General features: G+C 67.4%; 2 protein-coding genes and 2 long non-coding RNA genes across 4 annotated transcripts; all 4 read right to left on the bottom strand.

Annotated features, from left to right (window-relative positions):
• Positions 1-1,112: 1,112 nt before the first annotated feature.
• LOC144248423 (uncharacterized) lies at positions 1,113-1,725 on the bottom strand. The gene is made up of 3 exons (XR_013341732.1): positions 1,682-1,725; positions 1,353-1,449; positions 1,113-1,157 (listed from the first exon to the last, which is right to left on the bottom strand). It is a non-coding gene; the product is annotated as an uncharacterized LOC144248423 (long non-coding RNA).
• Positions 1,726-3,206: 1,481 nt separating this feature from the next.
• Positions 3,207-10,533, bottom strand: FIBP (FGF1 intracellular binding protein). The gene is made up of 11 exons (XM_077790594.1): positions 10,483-10,533; positions 9,355-9,441; positions 8,933-9,131; positions 7,387-7,513; positions 6,921-7,021; positions 6,164-6,297; positions 5,609-5,717; positions 4,479-4,542; positions 4,003-4,089; positions 3,811-3,908; positions 3,207-3,345 (listed from the first exon to the last, which is right to left on the bottom strand). Exons 2-11 carry the CDS (start codon positions 9,437-9,439, stop codon positions 3,276-3,278), a joined length of 1,074 nt encoding a protein of 357 aa, XP_077646720.1. The 5' UTR covers positions 9,440-9,441; positions 10,483-10,533; the 3' UTR covers positions 3,207-3,275.
• A 1,768-nt stretch (positions 10,534-12,301) lies between these two features.
• LOC144248421 (autophagy-related protein 2 homolog A-like) lies at positions 12,302-14,387 on the bottom strand. Its single transcript, XM_077790590.1, has 6 exons — positions 14,341-14,387; positions 13,827-13,896; positions 13,594-13,676; positions 13,121-13,242; positions 12,559-12,620; positions 12,302-12,322 (listed from the first exon to the last, which is right to left on the bottom strand). Exons 2-6 carry the CDS (start codon positions 13,881-13,883, stop codon positions 12,302-12,304), a joined length of 345 nt encoding a protein of 114 aa, XP_077646716.1. The 5' UTR covers positions 13,884-13,896; positions 14,341-14,387.
• Positions 14,388-19,983: 5,596 nt separating this feature from the next.
• On the bottom strand, positions 19,984-20,858 carry LOC144248422 (uncharacterized). The gene is made up of 3 exons (XR_013341731.1): positions 20,801-20,858; positions 20,235-20,314; positions 19,984-20,001 (listed from the first exon to the last, which is right to left on the bottom strand). It is a non-coding gene; the product is annotated as an uncharacterized LOC144248422 (long non-coding RNA).
• Between the last annotated feature and the right edge of the window lie 5,567 nt (positions 20,859-26,425).

Raw genomic sequence — 26,425 nt, 5'->3', positions numbered from 1 at the left:
CATGGAGCCCCGGCACGGCCGCGGCCCCTCCGCCGCGCACTCGTCCACGTCTGGGGGCCGGGGGGACGGTCAGAGCGGAGCCCCGGAACGGCCCCGCGGACCCCGACTCAAATCAGCCTGAGCGGGACCCCCGGGAACGGCCCCGCGGACCCCCCAAATCAGCCTGACCGAGACCCCGCGGACCCCGACTCAAATCAGCCTGAGCGGGACCCCACGGACCCCCGACACAGCCTGAGCGGGGCCCCGCGGACCCCCCGACTCAAATCAGTCTGAGCGGGGCCCCGCGGACCCCCCAAATCAGCCTGAGCGGGACCCCGCGCCCCCCGACTCAAATCAGCCTGAGCGGGACCCCGCGGACCCCGACTCAATTCAGCCTGAGCGGGACCCCGCGGACCCCCCGACACAGCCTGAGCGGGACCCCGCGGACCCCGACTCAAATCAGCCTGAGCGGGACCCCACGGACCCCCAAATCAGCCTGAGTGAGACCCCACGGACCCCGACTCAAATCAGCCTGAGCGGGGCCCCGCGGACCCCCCGACTCAAATCAGCCTGAGCGGGACCCCGCGGACCCCGACACAGCCTGAGCGGGACCCCACGGACCCCCAAATCAGCCTGAGTGAGACCCCACGGACCCCCAAATCAGCCTGAGTGGGACCCCGCGCCCCCCGACTCAAATCAGCCCGAGTGGGACCCCACGGACCCCCCAAATCAGCCTGAGAGGGGCCCCGCGCCCCCCGCCCCACATCAGCCCCAAGATCTCCCCGAACGCCCCCCGAGCCCCCCCAGGACGCTGCCCGGGACCCCCAACCGCTCCTCCCCAGCCCCCCCCCACGAGAGGGGCTCAACGCGCCCCCCTGAAATAACCCCGGACCCCCCTAAACACCCCTGGAGGGGGGGCAGCGAGAAGGGACACCCGACCCCCCCCAGACACCCTGAGAGCCCCAAAAGCCCCCAAAAGATCCCCGGGGGGCGGGGGGACAGCACCTCCGAACACCTCCCGGGGACCCCCGGGGACCCCAAAACCCAGGGAGCCTCCGCGCCGCCCCCACAAACCGGGGACCCTGGAACCCCCCCGCGGGTTGGGGACCCCCCAGATCCCCTCGCCCACCTTTGCAGTGCTCGGTTTCGGGGTCCCACTCGTACCCATCGCTGCACTCCTGGGGGGCGAGAGAGAGGGGGTCACCCCCCCCCGACCACCCCGCAGTGTCCCCCCCCGCCCCGCCCCCACCCCCCCACAACTCCAGAAGTTTGGGACTGGGGGAGGGGCAAGGAGGTTTTTTGGGGGGGGGGAGAGAAGTTTTGGGAGGGGGACCAGGACCCCCCCGAGCCCCCCCAAATCTCCCCTTCCCCACCGCGTAATCCTCGGGCTCCTCCAGGTCCGGGGGGGCCGCGGGGGCCACGGTGGCGCCGAGGAAGAGGAGGAGGAGCAGCGAGGGGGGGCCCATGGCGCTGGGGGGGGGCAGGGGGTCACCCCAAACTCTGCGACCCCCCCAGAGGGGCCCAGCCCCCTCCTGGGAGCCCCCCATCCCCCATGCCCGGGACGCCCCTCCCCCAACAAAGCCCCCTCCGGGGCCTGGGGGGGAGGGGCGTCTCTGTGGGGGAGGGGCGTCTCGGGGGGCTCCCCGCCGTGGGAGGGGTTGGGGGGCGCCCCCCCCCCCAAAATCCCCGCGGCCTCACTTACCTCTCTCAGCTCTGGCCCCTCCCCCCAGGCTCCAAAGCTCCTCCCCTCCCCCAAAATCGGTCCCGGAGCGCGGGAGAGCCCCTCCCCCACCCCCAGTGCCCCTCCCCCACCCCTCAGTGCCCCTCCCCCACCCCCCAGTGCCCCTCCCCCACCCCTCAGTGCCCCACCCCCCTGAAGATCTGGGGACCCCCACACTTCCCTCTCCTCATTTTCAGATTTTGGGGCCCCCCCAGCCCCTCGCTGAGATTTGGGGACCCTCCCATCCCAAACCCGCCCCTCTCCCGAAATTTCGGGGACCCCTCACGTCCCCCCCCACAAACACCCCCAGCTGAGCTCCGTTTCCAGCTCTTTATTGCACCCCCGACTTTTGGGGTCCCGAGGTTTGGGGTTCTCCCCCATTTTGGGGAGTCCCGATTGCCAGAGACCCCCGATTTTGGGGAGTCTCCATGAGGTTAAGTTGGGAGGTTCTGGTTTTGGGGATGTCCCGGTTTTGGGGGTCACCCCTTTTTTGGGGTCCCCCCCCATTCCGAATGTCCCAGTATTTGGGGCGTTGCCTCTCCTGGATCCTCTGCATTTGGGGCGTCCCGGCGCTCGCGGTTCTCCAAACCCCAAACACTCAAATTTTGGGGTGCTGGTCCTCCATCCCGTCGGGCTTTTGGGAGCCCCGCTCCTTTCTGGGGTCCCACATTTGGACCCCAATCTTTGGGGTGTCCGAGCTTTGGGGTGCAGCTCCCGGATCCTTTCCCAGGGGCGTTGCATTCTCGGGGCGCCCCGTTCTGGGGGCTGTCTCCATTTTTGGGGGGTCGTTTTTGGGGTGCCACTTTTGGGGCTGTGTCCTTTTGCGGCTGTGTCCATTCCCGGGCCCGGGCCTGTTTTTGGGGCACTGTTTCCGTTTTTGGGGTGCTGTTCCCGGGCCCGGGCCTGTTTTTGGGGCACTGTTTCCGTTTTTGGGGTGCTGTTCCCGGGCCCGGGCCCGTTTTTGGGCACTGTTCCCGTTTTTGGGCGCTGTTCCCGATTTCGGGGCGCTGTGCCCGATTTCGGGGCGCTGTGCCCGTTCTCAGGGCGCCGTGCCCCTTCTCGGGGCGCCGTGCCCGATTTCGGGGCGCCGTGCCCGATTTCGGGGCGCCGTGCCCGTTCTCGGGGCGCCGTGCCCGATTTCGGGGCGCCGTGCCCGATTTCGGGGCGCTGTGCCCGATTTCGGGGCGCTGTGCCCGTTCTCAGGGCGCCGTGCCCCTTCTCGGGGCGCCGTGCCCGATTTCGGGGCGCCGTGCCCGATTTCGGGGCGCCGTGCCCGTTCTCGGGGCGCCGTGCCCGATTTCGGGGCGCCGTGCCCGATTTCGGGGTGCCGTGCCCGTTCTCGGGGCGCCGTGCCCGATTTCGGGGCGCCGTGCCCGTTCTCGGGGCGCCGTGCCCGATTTCGGGGCGCCGTGCCCGATTTCGGGGCGCCGTGCCTGATTTCGGGGCACCGTGCCCGATTTCGGGGCGCCGTGCCCGTTTTCGGGACGCCGTGCCCGTTTTTGGGTGCTGTTCCCGTTCTCAGGGCGCCGTGCCCGTTCTCGGGGCGCCGTGCCCGATTTCGGGGCGCCGTTCGCCGTCAGTCGTGGTACATGCGCAGCAGGCAGGCGGTGATGGCGGCCATGTAGCGCTCCCAGAGCGCCTGGTGCCTGCGGGACGGGGACGTTTGGGGGTCCCTCGCTTTCGGGGAACCCCCCGGCGCTTCACAGCCCCCCAGCCCCCTTTGGGCACTTCTAGGGCTCCCCGAAAGGCTGCCGGGGGAACATTCGGGGGGATTTGGGGGGGGTTTGGGGGTCTCACCTGAAGCCCGGCAGGTTTTTGGGGGGTTTGGGGGTTTTGGGGTCTCACCTGAAGCCCGGCAGGTTTTTGGGGGGTTTTGGGGTCTCACCTGAAGCCCGGCAGGTTTCGAGGGGGGTTTTGGGGTCTCACCTGAAGCCCGGCAGGTTTTTGGGGGGTTTGGGGGTTTTGGGGTCTCACCTGAAGCCTGGCAGGTTCCGGGGGGGTTTGGGGGTTTTGGGGTCTCACCTGAAGCCTGGCAGGTTCCGGGGGGGTTTGGGGGGGTTTTGGGGTCTCACCTGAAGCCCGGCAGGTTTTTGGGGGTTTTGGGGTCTCACCTGAAGCCCGGCAGGTTTCGGGGGGCTGCCGTGTAGTGCGTCAGGAAGAGCCGCAGGTCCCCCGGGCTCCACTTGTCGGAGCGGCAGGGCTCGATCACCTGCGGGGACCCCGGACGCAGCCGGATTTTGGGGGGGTCCCGAGCCAGGAGTCCCGGGGACTTCCTGGGCCCCCGTTCTCGGGGTCCCCCTCACCTTCTCCACCAGGTCCACGAAGAAATCCCGAACGTCGCGGGCGTGGGTCAACTTCCCCCCGACGTTCACCAGCGCCCGGGACAGCGCCTGGGGGCACGGGGGGCGTTGGGACCCCCAAACCCGGGGGGGCTCCCCGAGCCCCTCCCAAGGGGCCACCCGGCACTTCGGGGGCGCCAGGACTTTGTGGAACCCCAAAAACCAGGAGCCCCTTCCCAGGACCCCCTGAGCCCCCCAGAAAGGAGACCCAGGACCTTGGGGGGCTCTCTTGGGGACCCCCCCCACATCCCCAAATCCCCTCCCGGTGCTGGGAACCCCCCCGCCCACCCATCCTCCCCCCACAAACGTGCAGGGGGATCCTCCAGGATTTTGGGAGGGGTCCCAGGATTTTGGGGGAGGCCCCTCCCCCTCCAAGCAGCCCCCAGGGATTTTGGGAGACCCCTCCCCCCGGAGGACACCCCGTTTTTGGGGGGGTTCACCTTGAAATTGGCCTCGAGCTCGTTGTAGACCGAGATCTTCCCCCGCAGGGCCGAGCACACCAGGCTGGGGGGAGGGGGCGGTTGGGGGGGCCCGGGGACCCCCGGAACCACGACCCACCCCAGGGCCCAGGCAGCCCCTCCCGCAGCCCAACAGCAGAGCCGGAGGTCCCAGGGTTTGGGGGGGCGCTGGGGCTTCTGGGGAGATTGTGAGGGGTCCCATGGAATTTGGCAGGACCCAGAGACTTGGGGGACCCACCCCGTTTTGGGGCACCCAGGAGTCGGGGGGTGCCCCTTTTGCAGAGAGCCCGGTTCTGGGGCGCCCCATGGAGTTTGGGGTGCTCGTTTTTGGGCTGTCCCCATTGCAGGGGACAGCTCCTTAGGGGTGTCCCCATCCCAGGGGTGTCCCCATTTCAGGGTGTCCCCATCCCAGGGGTGTCCCCATTTCGGGCTGTCCCCATCCCGGTGGTGTCCCCATTGGGGCTGTCCCCATCACAGGGGTGTCCCCATTTCAGGGTGTCCCCATCCCGGGCTGTCCCCATCCCAGGGGAGTCCCCATTTGGGGGTGTCCCCATTTCGGGGTGTCCCCATCCCGGTGGTGTCCTCATTGGGGCTGTCCCCATCACAGGGGTGTCCCCATCCCAGGGGTGTCCCCATTTCGGGGTGTCCCCATTTCGGGGTGTCCCCATTTTGGGGTGTCCCCATGGGGCTGTCCCCATCCCGGGCTGTCCCCATCCCAGGGGTGTCCCCATCCCAGGGGTGTCCCCATTTCGGGGTGTCCCCATTTGGGGGTGTCCCCATTTTGGGGTGTCCCCATGGGGCTGTCCCCATCCCAGGGGTGTCCCCGTCCCAGGGGAGTCCCCATTTGGGGGTGTCCCCATCCCGGTGGTGTCCCCATTGGGGCTGTCCCCATCACAGGGGTGTCCCCATCCCAGGGGTGTCCCCATTTGGGGGTGTCCCCATTTCGGGGTGTCCCCATTTCGGGGTGTCCCCATTTGGGGGTGTCCCCATTTCGGGGTGTCCCCATGGGGCTGTCCCCATTGGGGCTGTCCCCATCCCAGGGGAGTCCCCATTTGGGGGTGTCCCCATTTCGGGGTGTCCCCGTGGGGCTGTCCCCGTCCCGGCGGTGCCACCTCTTGTGCTGGTCCAGCAGGTCCTTGTCGGCCACCAGCACCTTCAGCTCCTTCAGGTCCTGCAGGAAGGACTTGGGCAGGTCCCCGTCGGGCTCGGCCGCCTCGGGCGCTGCGGGCGGACAGCGGGGGCAGGGTCAGGGGTCAGCGGGGTCATGGGTCAGCGGGGTCAGGGGTCAGCGGGTCAGGGTCAGCAGGGTCAGGGGTCAGCGGGGTCATGGGTCAGCGGGTCAGGGGTCAGCAGGGGTCAGGGACAGCGGGGTCACAGGGCTGTGCGACAGGGGGACACCCCCGGGGACACTGCAGGGCTGGCACGGCCACAGGGACACTGGGGACGTGTCCAGGGTCCCCGGAGAGGGACACCCCGGGGTCACCGGGGTCAGGAGCGCGCCGGGGCACAGACGGGGGTGTCCCGGGGGTGTCCCCAGGCTGTTCTCAGGCTGTCCCCCGTGTCCCCTGGGGCTGTCCCCGTGTCCCCTGGGGCTGTCCCCGTGTCCCCTGGGGCTGTCCCCGGTGTCCCTGGTGTCCCCTGGGGCTGTCCCCGTGTCCCGGGCGCACCCAGGGCGCCCTGGCTCCAGTGTGCCATCATGCTCTGGGCACAGGCGGCGAAGTCGCCGAAGCTCAGGAACTGCAGGCGCCGCTTGCCGGTCTCGAAGCGGCTGTTGGCGAAGAAGACGATGGCGGCGTAGTCCCTGCGGGGGGGACGGGGGTCAGGGGGTCCCCGACCTCCCAGGGAACCCCCAAACCCCCCAAACCCTGAAACCTCACAAAACCCCAAAACTCCTGAGACCTCGAAACCCCCTCCAAATCCCTTAAACTCCCCAAGAACTCCCCAAAACCCCCCATAGCCCCAAAATCCCCCTAATTCCAAAACCACCCAAACCAAAATCCCCCTAATTCCAAAACCACCCAAACCCCGTAAAACCCCCAAAATCCCCCCAAACCCCACCAGAACACCTAAACCCCCCCAAAACCCCTAGAACTCCTAAAACTAAAACCCCAAAACCTCCCCAAACCCCTAAAACTCCCCTGAACCCGCACAAAACCACCAAAATCCCCCCTAACCCCAAAACCACCCAAACCCCATAAACCCCCCAAAATCCCTGCAAGACCCCTAAAACCCCCAACCCCCCCAAAACCCCCCCAAAACCCTAAACCACTCCGACACCCCTCCCCAAATTCCCAAACCCCCCCAACCGTGGGAGCGTTTGCTGGGCCCTCAGAGCCCCCCCGGCAGCCCCAGGGGCCCTCAGCACCCTTGGGTGGCCCCAGCCCCCCAGGGGCAGCCCCCAGCCCCACTCGGCCCCCGACCCACCGGGCGAGGGGCGGGGGCAGCAGGAAGAGCTGCTGGATGTTCTCGGCCAGGGGCCCCCGCAGCTCCTCCACGGCCTTGAAGACCCTCTTGAAGTTGTCAAACTGGGGGGGCAGGGGGGTCAGCGCCCCAAAACCCCCCAGGGCCCCCACCCCGCACCCCAAATGCCCCCAGGACCTGAAAATCCCCCTTGAACGCCCCCCAAGCTCCCCAGTAGGGCCAGACCCCCCCCATCAGCCAAGGCCCTGAACTTCTGGGGTTTTCCCCGTTTTTCGTTTTTTCCTTGTTTCCCTTTGCCCTCGTTTTTCAGATTCCCTCCCCCACTTTTTGGGACTTCCCTCCCCCCAGCTTTTGGGGTTTCTCCCCCATTTCCTTTCCCCCTCCCCGGTTTTTGGGATTTCCCTCCCCGTTTCTGGGGATTTCCCCCCTTTTCCTGGGGTTTTTCCCTCCGCCCGGTTTCGGGTCCCACCTGGCGGCGGCAGCTGCGGATCCCGACCCCGGTGCGGGCGCTGACCTCGTCCAGCTCCTTCTTGGTGCCCTTGGAGAGCTTCTTGCCCAGCAGCTCCCGGGCCAGGGCCTCATCGAAGGCGTAGTACCTGGGGGGACCCCGAAACCGGGGAGAAAACCCCAAAATCGGGGGGCAAATGAGGGAGAAACCCCGACAACGGTGAGAAAACCCCAAAAACGGGGGGATAAACCCCAAAACAGGGGGGAAACCTGAAAAATGGGGGGAGAAAACCCCAAATAGGGGGGAAACCTCAAAAATTCAGGGGGCCCCAAAACTGAGGAGATCCCCAAAACCCTGCACCAAGCCCCAAAATCTGCTCCCGAAACTCCGAAACCACACCCGACAGCTGGAGCTGCTTCCCCAGTGCTCCCAGCCCTCCCAGTCCCCCCATTCCCAGTGCCCCCCATTCCCCCCAGTCCCCCCATTCCCCTATTCCCAGTCCCCCCAGTCCCTCCCAGTGCCCCCAGTCCCCCCAGTGCTCCCAGTCCCCCCCATTCCCCCATTCCCCCAGTCCCTCCACCATTCCCCCATTCCCAGTCCCCCCATTCCCATTCCCATTCCCATTCCCATTCCCCCATTCCCATTCCCATTCCATTCCCTTCCCCCATTCCCATTCCCCCATTCCCATCCCCATTCCCCAGTCCCCAGTCCCCATTCCCATTCCCATTCCCATTCCCATTCCCATTCCCATCCCCGTTCCCATTCCCATTCCCATTCCCCCATTCCCATTCCCATTCCCATTCCCATTTCCCCATTCCCATTCCACTCCCACTCCCATTCTCATTCCCATTCCCATTCCCACTGCCATTCCCATTTCCATTTCCCCATTCCCATTCCATTCCCACTCCCATTCCCATTCCCACTCCCATTCCCATTCCCATTCCCAGTCCCCCCATTCCCCATTCCCCCCATTCCCCCCATTCCCCCATTCCCCCATTCCCATTCCCATTTCCCCATTCCCATTCCCATTCCCATTCCCCAGTCCCCCCATTCCCCCATTCCCATTCCCATTCCCATTTCCCCATTCCCATTCCCATTCCCCCATTCCCATTCCCATTCCCCAGTCCCCAGTCCCCATTCCCATTCCCACTCCCATTCCCATCCCCATTCCCATTCCCACTCCCATTCCCATTCCCATTCCCCATTCCCCCCATTCCCAGTCCCCCCATTCCCAGTCCCCCATTCCCCATTCCCCCCATTCCCCATTCCCCCCATTCCCCTTCCCATTCCCCCGTTCCCATTCCCATTCCCACTCCCATTCCCATTCCCATTTCCCCATTCCCATCCCCATTCCCATTCCCCCATTCCCCCATTCCCATTCCCATTCCCACTCCCATTCCCATTCCCACTCCCATTCCCACTCCCATTCCCACTCCCATTCCCACTCCCATTCCCATCCCCATTCCATTCCCCCACTCCCATTCCCATTCCCATTCCCATTCCCATTCCCATTCCCCCCATTCCCACTCCCATTCCCACTCCCATCCCCATTCCCAGTCCCCCGTACCGCTGCACGAGCAGCGCCTGCCGCTCGGGGGGGATCTGGAAGAGCAGCTGCTGCAGCAGGCGCGGCGGCGCGTGCAGGAGCCGCTCCAGCATCTGGAAGGTTCTGTAGTGGTCGCGGGTGTCGCTCTGCAGCACGGCCACCGAGGTGCCCTCGCGCTCCAGCACGCCGCCCCGCAGGCGGCGCGCCACCGCCTCGGCCACTGCGGGAGCGCGGCCGTCAGGGACACGGGACGGGGGACAGGGGACAGCCAGGGGACAGCCAGGGGACAGGGGACAGCCAGGGGACAGGGGACAGCCAGGGGACACGGGACGGGGGACAGGGGACAGCCAGGGGACACTGAGACAGCCAGGGGACAGCCAGGGGACAGCCAGGGGACACGGGGACACGGGGACACGGGGACACGGGGGACCCCGGGGCCGTACCCGAGTGCCCGTCCAGCCAGAGCCGGTACACCTCCTCGTCGATCAGCGTCGTGTTCCCCACGAACACGTCCAGGTCGCTGCTCATCCCTGCGGGGCAGAGGTGCCAGCGTCAGCAGGGTCACCGTGTCACCGTGTCACCGTGTCCCCAACGTCACCGTGTCCCCAACGTCACCAGGGTCACCGTGTCCCCAGTGTCACCGTGTCACCGTGTCCCCGGTGTCACCGTGTCCCCATTGTCACCAGGGTCACCGTGTCCCCAGCGTCAGCAGGGTCACCGTGTCACCGTGTCCCCAACGTCCCCAGCGTCACGACTGTCACAGTGTCCCCGGTGTCACACTGTCCCCGGTGTCCCCGGTGTCACGGTGGCCCCGCGGCCCCAGACACGCTGGCAGGGAGACACCAACCCCAAACTGGGCCAAACTGGGACCCCAGACCCAAACTGGGACCCCCCAGACCCCAAACTGGTACCCCAGACCCAAACTGGGACCCCCCAGACCCAAACTGGGACCCCCCAGACCCAAACTGGGACCCCAGACCCAAACTGGGACCCCCAAGACCCAAACTGGGACCCCAGACCCAAACTGGTACCCCAGACCCAAACTGGGACCCCAGACCCAAACTGGGACCCCCCAGACCCCAAACTGGGACCCCAGACCCAAACTGGGACCCCCCAGACCCCAAGCTGGGACCCCAGACCCAAACTGGGACCCCCAGACCCCAAGCTGGGACCCCCCAGACCCCAAGCTGGGACCCCAGACCCAAACTGGGACCCCCCCAGACCCCAAACTGGGACCCCAGACCCAAACTGGTACCCCAGACCCCAAACTGGGACCCCAGACCCAAACTGGGACCCCCCAGACCCCAAGCTGGGACCCCCCAGACCCCAAGCTGGGACCCCAGACCCAAACTGGGACCCCCAGACCCCAAGCTGGGACCCCCCAGACCCAAACTGGGACCCCAGACCCAAACTGGGACCCCAGACCCCAAACTGGGACCCCCCAGACCCCAAACTGGGACCCCCCAGACCCAAACTGGACCCCAGACCCCAAACTGGGACCCCCAGACCCAAACTGGGACCCCAGACCCAAACTGGGCCGTACCGGGACCCCCCGCCCCTCCCCCACCCACCGGCGCCGTCCCGCGCGCTCCCTCCGCGGCGCAGAGCGGTGACGTCACGTGTGCCGGATGTGACGTCACGGATGGGCGCGGCCGCGCCGCTCCGGCCCCTCCCTCTTCCGGCCCTCCCGGGCCCCCCCCAGTAAAAACCAGTAAAACCAGTAAATACCAGTAAAACCAGTAAATACCAGTAAAACCGGTCCCTGTCCCAGCCCCCAGGTCCAGTCCCAGTAAGAACCAGTAAAACCAATAAGAACCAGTAAGACCAATAAAACCAGTAAGAACCAGTAAAACCAGTAAAACCAGTAAAACCAGTAAGAGCCGTCTCTCCCAGTTTATTGGGGGTGGGGTCGCGGGGGGGGCCGGGGCCCCCCCAGTCCCTCGGTGGGGGCGGGGCTGGTCCTGGAGCTGGGGAGGCGCTGGGGAGAGAAGGGGGGAACTGGGATGGACTGGGATGGACTGGGATGGACTGGGAGGGACTGGGATGGACTGGGAGGGACTGGGAGGGACTGGGATGGACTGGGAGGGACTGGGAGGGACTGGGAGGGACTGGGAGGGACTGGGAGGGACTGGGAGGGACTGGGAGGGACTGGGATGTACTGGGATGGACTGGGATGTACTGGGATGGACTGGGAGGGACTGGGAGGGACTGGGATGGACTGGGATGGACTGGGAGGGACTGGGAGGGACTGGGATGGACTGGGAGGGACTGGGAGGGACTGGGAGGGACTGGGATGTACTGGGATGGACTGGGATGTACTGGGATGGACTGGGAGGGACTGGGAGGGACTGGGATGGACTGGGATGGACTGGGAGGGACTGGGAGGGACTGGGAGGGACTGGGAGGGACTGGGAGGGACTGGGAGGCACAAGCACCCCCCAGCACCACCCAACCCCAAACTGGGACCCCCCAGACCCAAACTGGGACCCACCAGACCCCAAACTGGGACCCCCAGACCCAAACTGGGACCTCTGACCCAAACTGGGACCTCTGACCCAAACTGGGACCCCCCAGACCCAAACTGGGACCCCCCAGACCCCAAACTGGTACCCCAAACCCAAACTGGGACCCCAGACCCCAAACTGGGACCCCAAACCCAAACTGGGACCCCCCAGACCCCAAACTGGTAGCCCAAACCCAAACTGGGACCCCAGACCCCAAACTGGGACCCCCTGACCCAAACTGGGACCCCCCAGACCCCAAACTGGGACCCCCAAGACCCAAACTGGGACCCCAGACCCCAAACTGGGACCCCAAACCCAAACTGGGACCCCAGACCCCAAACTGGGACCCCCCGACCCAAACTGGGACCCCTGACCCATACTGCCCCCCCCATACTGGTCCATACTGGTCCGTACTGGGAGCCGCCGGTGCCGCGGGAGCCGGGGGGGCCCGGGGGGGCCACGAGTCCGAAAAGGGCCTCGGCCAGAGCCTGGGGGTCAAAGGTCACAGCCGGACCCCAGACCCCGGGGGGTCGGGGGGGTCGGGAGATATTTAGGGGATATTTGGGGGGATTTTGGGGAGATTTTGGGGGATTTTTGGGGGGGATTTGGGGATTTTGGGGGGAATTTAGGGGATATTTTGGGTTGATTTTGGGGGGTATTTGGGAGATATCCTGGGGATATTTGGGGGATATTTGGGGGATATTCTGGGGGATATTATGGGGATATTCTGGGGGATATTTTGGGTTGATTTTGGGGGGTATTTGGGAGATATCCTGGGGGATATTCAGGGGGATATTTGGGGGATATCTGGGGGATATTTCGGGGATATTTGGGGGGATATCTGGGGGATATTTCAGGGATATTTGGGGGATATCTGGGGGATATTTCAGGGATATTTGGGGGATATCTGGGGGATATGTGGGGGATATTTGGGGTATATTTCGGGGATATCTGGGGGATATTTAGGGGATATTTTAGGGATATTTGGGGGATATCCGGGGGATATTTCGGGGCTATCTGGGGGATATTCGGGGGGTCTGGGGCGCGGTCCCACCTGCAGCGCCCGCAGCAGCCGCGTGCCCAGCCCCAGCACGGCCCCGGCCGAGGCGGCGCCGAGCGCGGAGACCCCACGGGCGACCCCACGGGTGACGCCCCCGGGACCCCCCCCGGCAGCGGCGGCAGCAGCAGCTCCCGGAGAGCCCGCCCTGGGGGGACAGGAGGGTACTGGGGGCACTGGGGGCACTGGGGGGACTGGGAGGGGACTGGGAGGGGACTGGGAGGGGATTGGGGGGGAACTGGGAGGGACTGGGAGGGACTGGGAGGGACTGGGAGGGGACTGGGAGGGACTGGGAGGGGATTGGGAGGAACTGGGGGGGAACTGGGAGGGACTGGGATGGACTGGGAGGGGATTGGGAGGAACTGGGAGGGACTGGGGGGGAACTGGGAGGGACTGGGAGGGACTGGGAGGGACTGGGAGGGGATTGGGAGGAACTGGGAGGGGATTTGGAGGGACTGGGAGGGGATTGGGAGGAACTGGGAGGGAACTGGGAGGGAGTGGGATGGACTGGGGGGGGGGATTGGAAGGATAACGAGGGCACTGGGGACAGGGGGACATTGGGGCCACTGGGGATACTGGTGCCACTGGGGACAGGGGGACACTGGTGCCACTGGCACAGGGGCCAGCGGTGCCAGCGGCGCCACTCACAGAGCTGCAGCACGGCGTGCACCGGTGCCACCCCGCCCAGCAGCCCCGGCAGCTGGTGACACCGAATGTCCCGGAGCCACTCGGACACGGCGTAGGACACGACCCGGCCCAGCCCCAGCAGCCTGGGGGACAGGGGGACACGGGGGGACACGGCACGGCGAGTCTGGGGTCACGCAGGACCCCAGGCCCCCACCGGCCCCTTTGTCCCATGTCCACCCCAGTGTCCCCCCCTGTCCCCAGTGCCCCCCAGTGTCCCCCAGTGTCCCTCTTGTTCCCAGTGCCCACCCGACCCCTCTGTCCCCATTGTCCTCCCGGTGCCCCCCATTGTCCCCCCAGTATCCCCCAGTATCCCCCACTGTCCCCCCGTGTCCCCGTGTCCCACTGTCCCCCCCATGTCCTGCTGTCCCCCCGTGTCCCCGTGTCCCCCCGTGTCCCCGTGTCTCCCTGTCCCCCTGTCCCCGTCCCCGCCGCACCCCTGGCGGTGGCAGAGCCGCTTCAGCCGCAGTTGGGAGCAGTTCAGCCGCGCCAGCCCGATCAGGATCCCGGCCAGGGCGCCCTGGGACACGGGGACAGGGGGACACGGGGACGGGGGACAGGGAGGGGTCACAGGGAGGGGACAGCACGGGGTCATTGGGGAATGGTGGCACCGGGACACGGCCACGGCTGTCACCCCCTGTCACCCCCTGTCACCCCGTCACCCCCTCACCTGCTCCATGGTGACGCGCTTGCCGCGGTAATCCAGCCAGACGGGGACATCGGCCATGAAACGGAACTCGCTGGGGACAGAGGGACAGGGACAGGGACAGACAGACAGGGACAGGGATGGGGACAGGGACACACGGACAGGGACAGGGGAACAGGGACAGGGACAGACAGACAGGGACAGGGACAGGGATGGGGACAGGGACAGATGGACAGGGACAGGGATGGGGACAGGGACAGAGGGACAGGGACAGGGACAGAGGGACAGGGACAGGGGAACAGGGACAGGGACAGACGGACAGGGACAGAGGAACAGGGACGGGGACAGACGGACAGGGACAGGAAGAGCGCCGTCAGCCTGGGACAGCCCAGTCCCCCCCAGTCCTCCCAGTTCCCTCCCAGTCCCCCCCAGCCCCCCCAATTCCCTCCCAGTCCCCCCCAGTGCCCCCAGTTCCCCCCCAGTCCATTCCCAGTCCCCCATAATCCCCCCCAGTTCCCCCCAGTGCCCCCAGCCCCACCGGAAGTAGATCGGGGGTGTCTCCGTTTGGGGGTCCCGCTCCGGGGGCGGCTCCGGCCGGGGGGGGTCCCCGACCCCGGGGGGGCCTGCAGGAGGAGGGGGGGAGGGGAACAGTGAGGGGACCCCCAAAGCCGGGAGCCCCTCCCCCCCCAGGGCCCTCCCCCAGCCCAGCCCCTCCCCCCCGGCCGCGGTACCGGGCGGGGGTCCCGGGGGGGGTCCCGGGGGGGGGCTCAGGTGGGCGAGGAAGGCGCCGGCGAAATCCCTGAGGAAGATCAGCGCGTCCTGGGGGGAGGGACAGCGTGAGACCCCCAAAACACCCCAAAACCACTCCAACAACACCCCAAAAACACCACAGAGACCCCAAAACACCCCAAAACCACCCCAGGACACCCCAAAAACACCCTGAAAACACCCCAAAACACCCAGAGACCCCAAAACACCCCAAAACCACCCCAGGACACCCCAAAAACACCCTGAAAACACACCAAAAACACACAGAGAGCCCAAAAACACCTCAGAGACCCCCAAAACACCCCAAAAACACACAGAGACCCCAAAAACACCTCTGAGACCCCCAAAACACCCCAAAAACACCTCAGAGACCCCCCAAAGACCCCCGGTAAAACACCCCCGAGACCCCCACCCCCCCGAATACCCCAAAACCACCCCCCGACCTCCCCGAGGACCCCCCCAAACCACCCCGAAGAGCCCGGACCCCCTCGCCACGCCCCCCCAGCCCCCAGCCCACCTGGTCGACGTGCAGGCGCAGCGGGGTCAGCGTCACCCTGAGGCAGCACTCGGGGACCCCCCCGGGGGGGGGCGGCTGCGGCAGCACCCGCAGGGCCTTGAGGCAGAGCTGGGGGGGCAGGAATTGGGGGGCAGGAATGGGGGGGCAGGAATGGGGGGGCAGGAATTGGGGGGCAGGAATTGGGGGGCAGGAATGGGGGGGCAGGAATTGGGGGGCAGGAATGGGGGGCAGGGATTGGGGGGCAGGAATTGGGGGCAGGGATTGGGGGGCAGGAATTGGGGGACAGGAATGGGGGGCAGGAATGGGGGGCAGGAATGGGGGGGCAGGAATTGGGGGGCAGGAATGGGGGGCAGGAATGGGGGGCAGGAATTGGGGGGCAGGGATTGGGGGGCAGGAATTGGGGGGCAGGAATTGGGGGCAGGAATTGGGGGGCAGGAATGGGGGGCAGGGAGGGGAGTCAGGAAAGGGGGGGTCAGTTTTGGGGTGGTTTGGGTTGGGGGGAAGATTTGGGGTCTTGGATTTGGGGTCTGATTTGGGGTCTCAGATTTGGGGTTCCATCCCAGTGTCTCATCCCAGGATCCCATATTTGGGGTCAGATTTGGGGGTCTCAGATCTGTGGGGTCCCAGCCTGGGGTCCCACCCCCGGTCCCGGGCCCGGCTGAGGTTTGGGGGTCCCGTTTCCAGTCCCACCCCTGGGCCCGGCTGAGGTTGGAGGTCCCGGTCCGGGCCCGGCTGAGTTTGGGGGTCCCGGCCCGGCTGAGGTTTGGGGGTCCCGGCCCGGCTGAGGTTCGGGGGTCCCGGCCCGGCTGAGTTTGGGGGTCCCGGCCCGGCTGAGGTTCGGGGGTCCCAGGCCCGGCTGAGGTTTGGGGGTCCCGGCCCGGCTGAGTCTGGGGGTCCCGGCCCGGCTGAGGTGGGGGTCCCGCTCCCGTACCGTGGGGGGCCGCGGGCCGGGCGCGGCGCGGGGGTGCCGGCTCAGGAACGGGGGCGCGCCGGGGCCGCCCAGGCGGTCGCGCAGCTCCAGCTCCGGCACCAGCAGCACCAGGCGGGAGGTGGGCGCCTCCCCCGCGCCCCCCGCGCGCCCCCCGGGCTCGGCCGCGTACGTCTCGTGCTGCAGGCACACCTGGGGGCACGGGGCGCTGGGGGCACGCGCGCCCGAAATCCCCCCGTCGAGTCCCAAACCCCCCATAAACACACCCCAAAATCCCCCCGTAGAGTCCCAAAATCCCCCCAATGCACCCCAAAATCCTCCCTTAGAGCCCCAAAACCCTCCATAAACACACCCCAAAGTCCCCCCCCTGTAGAGTCCCAAAACCCCCCCCGAGACCCCGTCGGACCCTCCCAGCCTCACCTTGCCCAGGTGTGCCCAGGTGCCCCCGGCCCCTCACCTTGCCCAGGTGCACCCAGGTGTGCCCAGGTGCCCCCGGCCCCTCACCTTGCCCAGGTGCCCCCGGCCCCTCACCTTGCCCAGGTGTGCCCAGGTGCCCCCAGGTGCCCCCAGCACCTCACCTTGCCCAGGTGCCCCCAGGTGCCCCCGGGCCCTCACCTTGCCCAGGTGCCCCCGGCCCCTCACCTTGCCCAGGTGTGCCCAGGTGCCCCCAGGTGCCCCCGGGCCCTCACCTTGCCCAGGTGCCCCCGGCCCCTCACCTTGCCCAGGTGTGCCCAGGTGCCCCCAGGTGCCCCCAGTCCCTCACCTTGCCCAGGTGTGCCCAGGTGCCCCCGGCCCCTCACCTTGCCCAGGTGCCCCCAGGTGCCCCCAGCCCCTCACCTTGCCCAGGTGCCCCCAGGTGCCCCCAGCCCCTCACCTTGCCCAGGTGCCCCCAGGTGCCCCCGGCCCCTCACCTTGCCCAGGTGTGCCCAGGTGCCCCCGGCCCCTCACCTTGCCCAGGTGTGCCCAGGTGCCCCCAGGTGCCCCCAGCCCCTCACCTTGCCCAGGTGCCCCCAGGTGCCCCCAGCCCCTCACCTTGCCCAGGTGCCCCCGGCCCCTCACCTTGCCCAGGTGTGCCCAGGTGCCCCCAGGTGCCCCCGGCCCCTCACCTTGCCCAGGTGCAGCTCCATCAGCTGGTCCGGGACCCTCCCGGGGCCCCCCCGGCAGCGCCACCGCGGGGGGGCGGGGCCAGCGCTGCGGGGGCGGGGCCTGCGGGGCGGGGTCAGCGCGGCCACGCCCACCGCCCAGGCCACGCCCACTGCCGGCCACGCCCACTGCCCGGCCACGCCCACCTGAGCCCCTCCCCACCCATGGGCGTGTCCCTCCGGCCCCACCCATGGGTGTGTCCCACCCCAGGTGTGTCCCCACCCCACCCCTGGCCGTGTCCCCCCAGGTATCCCCTCCCCACCCCAGGTGTGTCCCCTCCCCTCCCCTCCCCTCCCCAGGTATCCCCTCCCCACCCCAGGTGTGTCCCCAGCCCCTCCCCTCCCCTCCCCTCCCCTCCCCTCCCCAGGTGTGTCCCCTCCCCTCCCCTCCCCTCCCCTCCCCTCCCCTCCGCTCCCCTCCCCTCCCCTCCCCTCCCCTCCCCTCCCCTCCCCTCCCCTCCCCTCCCCAGGTGTGTCCCCTCCCCTCCCCTCCCCTCCCCTCCCCAGGTGTGTCCCCTCCCCTCCCCTCCCCTCCCCTCCCCTCCCCTCCCCTCCCCAGGTGTGTCCCGGCCTCACCTGGGCGGGGCGGGGCCGAAGTCGCGCCCCCGCAGAGCGCCCAGGTGAGGCTGAGGTCGCGCAGGACGAGGCGGGCGCGGGGCGGGGGCAGCCCCGGGGGGGGCGCAGCCGGTCCCGCTCCCCCCGCGGGGCCCCGAAATGGCCGGGCCGGAGGCGCAGCGGCCCCGGGGCCAGCCAGCGCAGCCGGGGCGCGGCCTGGGGACCCCGAAACGTCACCCGGGACCCCCAGTGTCACCCGGGACCCCCAGATGTCACCCACAGACACCCCTGTCACCCACTGACACCCGTGTCACCCACAGACACACCCGTGTCACCCACTGACACCCCAATGTCACCCACTGACACCCATGTCACCCACAGACACCCCGGTGTCACCCACAGACACACCCATGTCACCCGGGACCCCCAGATGTCACCCGGGACCCCCAGATATCACCCACTGACACCCCAGTGTCACCCGGGGCCAGCCAGCGCAGCCGGGGCGCGGCCTGGGGGGCAAACGTCACCCGGGACCCCCAAATATCACCCACAGACACCCCAAAGTCACCTGAGACCCCCCAGACTCCACCCAGGACCCCCAGGACCCCCCCAGACCCCCCAGGACCCCCCACTCACCATCTCGGGGGTCTCGGGGGCCTCGAGCACGCAGAACCCCTCGGGGTCAGGGTCGGGGTCGGGGTCCAGGTCGGGGTCGCCCCCCTGGGGGGGCTCAGGGGGGGCCCGGGCGGAGCCCCCCCCTCCCCCGGGAACAGGTACAGGGACACGGGGGGGGCCGGGGGGGGCGGGGCCTGGGCTGGGGGCAGAGGGGGGGTCAGAGCCCCCCCGACCCCAAAGAGCCCCCCCAGACCCCAAAAAAACCCCCCGACCCCAAAGAGCCCCCCCGGACCCCAAAGAGCCCCCCCGGACCCCAAAAAAAACCCCCGACCCCAAAGAGCCCCCTCGGCCTCAAAGAGCCCCCCCAGACCCCCCCTCTACACCCCAAGACCCCACAGAGCCCCCCAGACCCCAAAGAACCCCCCCGGACCCCAAAGAGCCCCCCCAGACCCCAAAGAACCCCCCCGGGCCCCAAAGAACCCCCCCTGACCCCAAAGAGCCCCCCCGGACCCCAAAGAGCCCCCCCAGACCCCAAAGAACCCCCCCGGGCCCCAAAGAACCCCCCCTGACCCCAAAGAGCCCCCCCGGACCCCAAAAAAACCCCCAGACCCCAAAGAACCCCCCCAGACCCTGAACCCCCTCCCAAGCCCAAGACGCCCCCCCAGGCCCTGCCCCACCCCCCAAAATCCCCCCCCTCACCGGGGGTCCGGGGGTCCCTGGGGGGGGTCCCGGGGGGGTCCCTCAGGGCGTCCGTCAGGTCCTGCTGGTTGATGGGGGCGGCCTGGGGGGGGCAGCGATTTGGGGGGGCACCGGGGGTCCCCATCTGCCCCCAGCCCCATTTGGGGTCCCTTTCAACCCCCCAGCCCCATTTTCCCCCCCAGCCCCATTTCCCCCCAGCCCCATTTTAACCCCCCAGCCCCATTTTAACCCCCCAGCCCCATTTCCCCCCCCAGCCCCATTTCCCCCAGCCCCATTTTAACTCCCCCCAGCCCCATTTTCCCCCCCAGCCCCATTTTAACTCCCCCCAGCCCCATTTTCCCCCCCAGCCCCATTTCCCCCAGCCCCATTTTAACCCCCCCCAGCCCCATTTCCCCCAGCCCCATTTCCCCCCCCAGCCCCATTTCCCCCCCAGCCCCATTTTAACCCCCCCAGCCCCATTTCCCCCAGCCCCATTTTAACCCCCCCAGCCCCATTTTTTCCCCCCAGCCCCATTTCCGCCCCCAGCCCCATTTTAACCCCCCAGCCCCATTTCCCCCAGCCCCATTTCAACCCCCCCAGCCCCATTTCCCCCCCCAGCCCCATTTCCCCCAGCCCCATTTTAACCCCCCCAGCCCCATTTCCCCCAGCCCCATTTTCCCCCCCCCAGCCCCATTTCCCCCAGCCCCATTTTAACTCCCCCCAGCCCCATTTTCCCCCCCAGCCCCATTTCCCCCAGCCCCATTTTAACCCCCCCAGCCCCACCTGCTCTCCCCCCGGGGGGGGCTCTCCCGGTCCCGGGGGTCTCTCCGGCGGCGCCCCCGGGGCGGGGCCGGGCCGGGGCCCGGGCGGGGGTCCCGGGGGGGGTCCCGGGGGGGTCCCCAGGTGCTGCAGCAGCCGGGCCAGGGCGGCGGCGCTGTCGGCGCAGGTGCGGCCCCGCAGCCGGGCGGGCGCCACCAGCAGCTCCTCGGGGGGGCCCTGCGGGTGGGGGGGGGGGCTGAGACCCCCGAGCCCCCCCGAGCCCCCCCGAGCCCCCCCAAACCCTCCCGCTCCCCCCGCCCCTCCCTGAACCCCCAAAACGCCCCCAAAGCCCCCCCAGCCCCAGCGGCTGCTGAGGGCGGAGGGGGGCACCCCAAATCCCAGCGGCCCCCAAACCCCCCCCAGCCCCCCCAGCCCCCCAAAGCCCCCCCAAAGCCCCCGGCCCCACTCACCGCCCCCCCCTCGCCGTCCTCCCCCCGCCGGGGGCTCAGGAGCAGCTCCAGGAAATCGATGTCGAGCACGGACACGAAATCTGGGGGGGCCGGGGGACCCCGGTGACCCCGGTGACCCCTGAGTGACCCCAGGGTGACCCCGGGGTGACCCCCCAGATCCGGACTGGGGTCCCCATTTAGGGGTCCCCATTTCAGGGGTCTCATTTTGGGGGGTCCCATTTCGGGGGTGTCATTTGGGGTCCCCTTTTGGGGTCCCATTTCGGGGGTCCCATTTGGGGTGTCATTTTGGGGTCCCATTTTGGGCGGGGTCCCATTCTGGGGTCCCCATTTCAGGGGTTCTGTTTGGGGGTCCCATTTCAGGGGTCCCATTTCGGGGGTCCCATTTCAGGGGTCCCATTTCAGGGGTCCCATTTTGGGGGTCCCATTTCGGGGGTCCCATTTCGGGGGTCCCATTTCAGGGGTCCATTTCAGGGGTCCCATTTTGGGGGTCCCATTTCGGGGGTCCCATTTCGGGGTCCCATTTCGGGGGTCCATTTTGGGGGGTCCCATTTTGGGGGTCCCGTTACCCCTCTGCAGCTCCAGCGCCGCCTCCCCGCAGCGCTCGCTCAGGAACACGGAGCCGTCGTCCACCAGCAGCCTGGGGGGTGGGGGTCAGCACCCCAAAAACCCCAAAACCCCCCAAAAAACCCCCAAAAACACCCCTGGGATCACCAAAACCCCCAAAACCACCGCTGGGATCACCAAAACCCCCCAAAAAAACCCCAAAAACCCCCCTGGGATCACCAAAACCCCCCAAAAAACCCCCAAAACCCCCCCTGGGATCACCAAAACCCCCCTGGACCCCTAAAAGCCTCCCCCGGACCCCCCAAAACCCCCCCAAAACCACCCTCGTGATCCCCAAAAACCTCCCTGCACCCCCAAATAACCCCCCCACGACCCCCAAATAACGCCCCCAGGACCCCCAAACCCCCCCAAAACCCCAAGACCGCCGAGAGCCCCAAAATCCTCTCAGTGCCTCCGCCAGTCCCAAAACACTCCTGGGAAACCTCCCAAAGCCGCCCCGGGGACCCCAAAACGCGCCCGGGGCCCCCCCAGACCCCCGGGGCCCCCCCAGACCCCCGGGGCCCCCCCAGACCCACCGGAGGGCGGCCGGGGGGGGCTCGGGGCCGCTGCCCCAGGTCAGGCTCAGCATCTCGGCCGTCAGCAGCACCCGCAGGGGCAGCGGCGGCCTGGGCGCCCCAAAACGGTCACCCCAAAACGGGGCACCCCGAAACCGGAGCACCCCAAAACCGGGGCACCCCAAAACGGTCACCCCAAAACGGTCACCCCGAAACCAGGGCACCCCAAAACGGTCACCCCAAAACGGTCACCCCAAAACGGGGCACCCCAAAGGATGAGGGACTCCCTTCCCCCCTCCCCAAACACCCAAACTGGGGTCAGCCCATCCCTCCCCCAAACCCCCCCGGTTTTGGGGTCACCCCCCCTCTCAGAACCCCGGTTTTGGGGTCACCCCCCCATTTTGGGGTCACCTCCCTCCCAGGATCCCCGTTTCGGGGTCACCCCCCCTTCTCCGGGGATCCCTATTTTGGGGTTCTTGGGGTGCCCCCCCGTTTTTGGGGTCCCTGCCCTGTTTTTGGGTGCCCCCCCCCAATTTTTGGGGTGCCCCCCTGTTTTTGGGGTGCCCCCCCCTTTTTTGGGCTGCCCCCCCCATTTTTAGGGTCCCTCCCCCGTTTTTGGGGTGCCTCCAGCCCCATTTTTGGGTTGCCCCTCCCGTTTTTGGGGTGCCCCCCCCCGTTTTTTGGGTTGTCCCCCCCGTTTCTGTGGTGCCCCCAGCCCCACTTTTGGGTTGCCCCCCCCCGTTTTTGGGGTGCCCCCAGCCCCATTTTTAGCGTCCCTCCCCCGTTTCTGGGGCCCCCAGCCCCATTTTTAGGGTCCCTCCCCCGTTTCTGGGGTGCCCCCAGCCCCACTTTTGGGTGCCCCCCCATTTTTAGGGTCCCCCCCCGTTTTTGGGGCCCCCAGCCCCGTTTTTGGGGTCCCACCTGTAGTCGAGGCCGCAGCGCTGCAGGTGCAGGTGCAGCTGGGTCAGGGGGGTGGGGGCCGTGTACCCCAAAACCGGCTCGTCCTCCAGGGCCAGCAGGGCCAGCAGCTGCGGGACCCCAAAAGTCACCCCAAGAGCCGTGGGGGGAAAAAGGAAAGAGTCAAAAACGGGGAATTCCCAAAATCCCTCCCAAAAACGGGAACGAACTGAGGCGTAAAACCACAAAACCCCAAAAAGAAACAAAAATGGGAAATTTTCAAAAGCTTTCCCAAAATGGGAATGAACAAAAGAACTCTAAAAGCACAAACCCTCAGAAAAAAATAAAACAGAATTAAATGAAATGAAATAAAATGAAATGAAATAAAATAAAATAAAATAAAATAAAATAAAATAAAATAAAATAAAATAATAAAATATAAAATATAAAATAAAAACTAAAACCAGGAAATCCCCCGAGAGAAACCCCAACCACCCCAAAAGGGGCCAGGACCCCCCAGAAGGCGCCGGGACCCCCAGAAGGGGCTGGGACCCCCCGAAGGAGCTGGGACCCCCCCAAACAGGGCCGGGACCCCCAGAAGGCGCCGGGACCCCCAGAAGGCGCCGGGACCCCCCAAACAGGGGCAGGACCCTCCAAAAGGGGCCAGGACCCCCCCAACAGGGCCGGGACCCCCCAAACAGGGCCGGGACCCCCCAAACAGGGCCGGGACCCCCAGAAGGCGCCGGGACCCCCAAAAGGCGCCGGGACCCCCAGAAGGCGCCGGGACCCCCGGCCCGTCGGGGTCTCTCACCTGGCTGTACCAGGGGGTGCAGGGGGGGTCGGGGCGGTGCCGCAGCATCACCCCCTCGAGGGCCACGGCCACCTCCAGCTCCTGGGGACGCCGGGGGACATTGGGGGGGACGCCGGGGGTGTCCCCAGCCCCCGGTGTCCCCAAAGTCCCCCCACGTCCCCTCAGCCCCCCCGTCCCCAATCCCTGTCCCCGTCCCCACCTCGGTGTCCCCTGTCCCCCATCCCCAATTCCTGGTCCCATGTCCTCACCTTGGTGTCCCCTGTCCCCTCGTCCCTGTCCTGTGACCCCCACTACTGTCCTTGTCCCCACCCTGGTGTCCTTGTCCCCAATCCCTGTTCCTGTCCCCCAGGTCCCCCCATCCCTGTCCCCACTTAGGTGTCCTTGTCCCCCGTGCCCACCTTGGTGTCCCCAATTCCTGTCCCCATGTCCCCCCTTTGTCCCCGTGACCACCTTGGTGTCCCCCCTTTGTCCCCCATGTCCCCAATCCCCGTCCCCACTTTGCTGTCCCCGTCCCCACTTTGGTGTCCCTGTCCCCCATCCCCGTGCCCACCTTGGTGTCCCCAATCCCTGTCCCCATGTCCCCTTGGTGTCCCCGTGCCCACCTTGGGGTCCCCTGTCCCTGTCCCCATGTCCCCTTGGTGTCCCCGTGCCCACCTTGGGGTCCCCAATCCCTGTCCCCGTGTCCCCCCTTTGTCCCCTGTGTCCCCCCTTGTCCCCATGCCCACCTTGGTGTCCTTGTCCCCAATCCCTGTCCCCCCTTTGTCCCCGTGCCCACCTTGGTGTCCCCAATCCCTGTCCCCAATCTCTGTCCCCCCTGTCCCCCCTTTGTCCCCCGTGTCCCCCCTTGTCCCCGTGCCCACCTTGGTGTCCCCAATCCCCGTTCCCAATCCCTGTCCCCACTTTGGTGTCCCTGTCCCCAATCCCTGTCCCCCCTTTGTCCCCCATGTCCCCTTGGTGTCCCCAATCCCTGTCCCTGTCCCCCCTTTGTCCCCCGTGTCCCCCCGTCCCCGTGCCCATCTTGGTGTCCCCCCTTTGTCCCCGTGCCCACCTTGGTGTCCCCAATCCCTGTCCCCATGTCCCCTTGGTGTCCCCGTGCCCACCTTGGTGTCCCCAATCCCTGTCCCCATGTCCCTTTGGTGTCCCCGTGCCCACCTTGGTGTCCCCGCGGGGTCCCAGCCGGGTGCCCAGGGCCATCGCCAACATCCGGGGTGGGGGGGGGACCCCGGGGGGGGGCGCGGGCTCCTCCCAGGGCACCAGGGTGGGCAGCGGGGGGGGGCGCGGCCCCTCCCCCCCCTCGGGCACCGGGCCTGGGGGGCACGGGGGGAGGGGCTGGGGCCCGACACGGCACCCCAGAAACGGGGACACCTCCAAAAACCGGGACACCCCCCCCAGAAACTGGGAATCCCCCCAGAAATGGGGACACCCCCAGAAACGGGGACACCCCCCAGAAACGGGGACACCCCCCCAGAAACAGGGACACCCCCCCCCAGAAACTGGGGATCCCCCCAGAAAACGGGGATCCCCCCAAAAACCGGGACACCCCCCCCAGAAACTGGGGATCCCCCCAGAAACGGGGACACCCCCAAAAACCGGGACACCCCCCAGAAACGGGGACACCCCCAAAAACCAGGACACCCCCCCAGAAACTGGGGATCCCCCCAGAAACCGGGACACCCCCCAGAAACAGGGACACCCCTCTAAAAACGGGGACACCCCCCTAGAAACGGGGACACCCCCAGAAACGGGGACCCCCCCTCCCACCCCGTTATTGGGAAGTTTTCGGGCAGTTTTTGGGACAGGTTTGGGGCAGTTTTGGGGCAGATTTGAAAGGGCCAGTTTTTGGGGCAGTTTTGGGGCAGTTTTGGGGCAGTTTTTGGGGCAGTTTTTGGGGCAGATTTGGGAAGTTTTGGGGCAGTTTTCGCACAGTTTTTGGGGCAGTTTTTGGGGCAGTTTTGGGACAGTTTTGGGGCAGTTTTGGGACAGTTTTCGCACAGTTTTTGGGGCAGTTTTGGTACATTTTGGGGCAGTTTTTGGGGCAGATTTGGGGCAGTTTTTGGGGCAGATTAGGGAAGTTTTGGGGCAGTTTTCGCACAGTTTTTGGGGCAGTTTTGGGACAGTTTTGGGGCAGTTTTGGGGCAGTTTTGGGACAGTTTTTGAGGCAGTTTTTGGGGCAGTTTTTAGGCAGTTTTTGGACAGCTTTTGGACAGTTTTGGGGCAGTTTTTGAGGCAGTTTTTGGGGCAGTTTTTGGACAGTTTTTGGACAGTTTTGGGGCAGTTTTTGGGGCAGATTTGGGCAGTTTTGGGTGTCTTAGGGCAGTGCTGGCCCCCCGTTTCGGGTACCGTGCAGCAGGACGAGGCTCCGGGCGTCGGCGCAGGCCCAGGAGCGGCCCCGGACCCCCCCCGGGCGGGGGAGGACGCAGAGCCGCCCCTCGCCCACCTCCAGCACCAGCTGCGAGCCGGGGACCCCCCCCTGGGGACACCCCAAAAACAGTCACACCCTGACCCCCCCCGGGACACCCCAAACACGGTCACACCCCACCCCCCCCCCTGGGGACACCCCAAACACGGTCACACCCCGCCCCCCCCCAGGGACACTTGGGACCCCCAGGGTGACATTTGGGGACCCCCGGGTGCCATTTGAGACCCCAGGGTGGCACTGGGACCCCAGGGTGACATCTGGGGACCCCTGGGTGCCATTTGAGACCCCAGGGTGGCACTGGGACCCCGGGGTGGCACTGGGACCCCAGGGTGCAATTTGAGACCCCGGGGTGGCACTGGGACCCCGGGGTGCCCCCGCCCCGTGGCCTCACCGCGGGGGGACCCTCGGCGGTGACGCGCCCCCAGGACACGGTGACCAGGACGGCGCCGCCGCTCCGGGGGGGCCCGGGGGGGTCCTGCGGGGACCCCCCGGAGCCTTCGTCCCCCTCCTCATCCTCATCCTCATCGTCCTCGTCGGAGTCTGGGGACAACGGGGGGTCAGGGACACCCAGGGATACCCAGGGACACCCAGGGACACCCAGGGGACACCCATGGACACCCAGGGACACCCAGGGGTGCCCAGGGGAGACCCAGCGACACCCAGGGACACCCAGGGACACCCAGGGGCACCCAGGGACACCCAGGGGACACCCAGGGACACCCGGGGACACCCAGGGGCACCCAGGGACACCCAGGGGCACCCAGGGGCACCCAGGGGACACCCAGAGACACCCATGGGCCAGCCCGGATTTTGGGGGTCCCGGGGTCTCACCTGTGCCCAGCGCCGACCTGCAGGGCCGGAAGGGGGCGGGGCCTTGAGGAGGGGCGGGGCCTCCGGAGTGGGCGGGGCCAGCCGAAGGGGCGGGGCCAGCCGAAGGGGCGGGGCC

This window comes from Lonchura striata, unplaced genomic scaffold (genome assembly GCF_046129695.1).
Source record: "Lonchura striata isolate bLonStr1 unplaced genomic scaffold, bLonStr1.mat Scaffold_117, whole genome shotgun sequence".
In the NCBI taxonomy this organism is placed as follows: Eukaryota; Metazoa; Chordata; class Aves; order Passeriformes; family Estrildidae; genus Lonchura; species Lonchura striata.
This window is presented reverse-complemented; position numbering and strand designations above follow the sequence as displayed.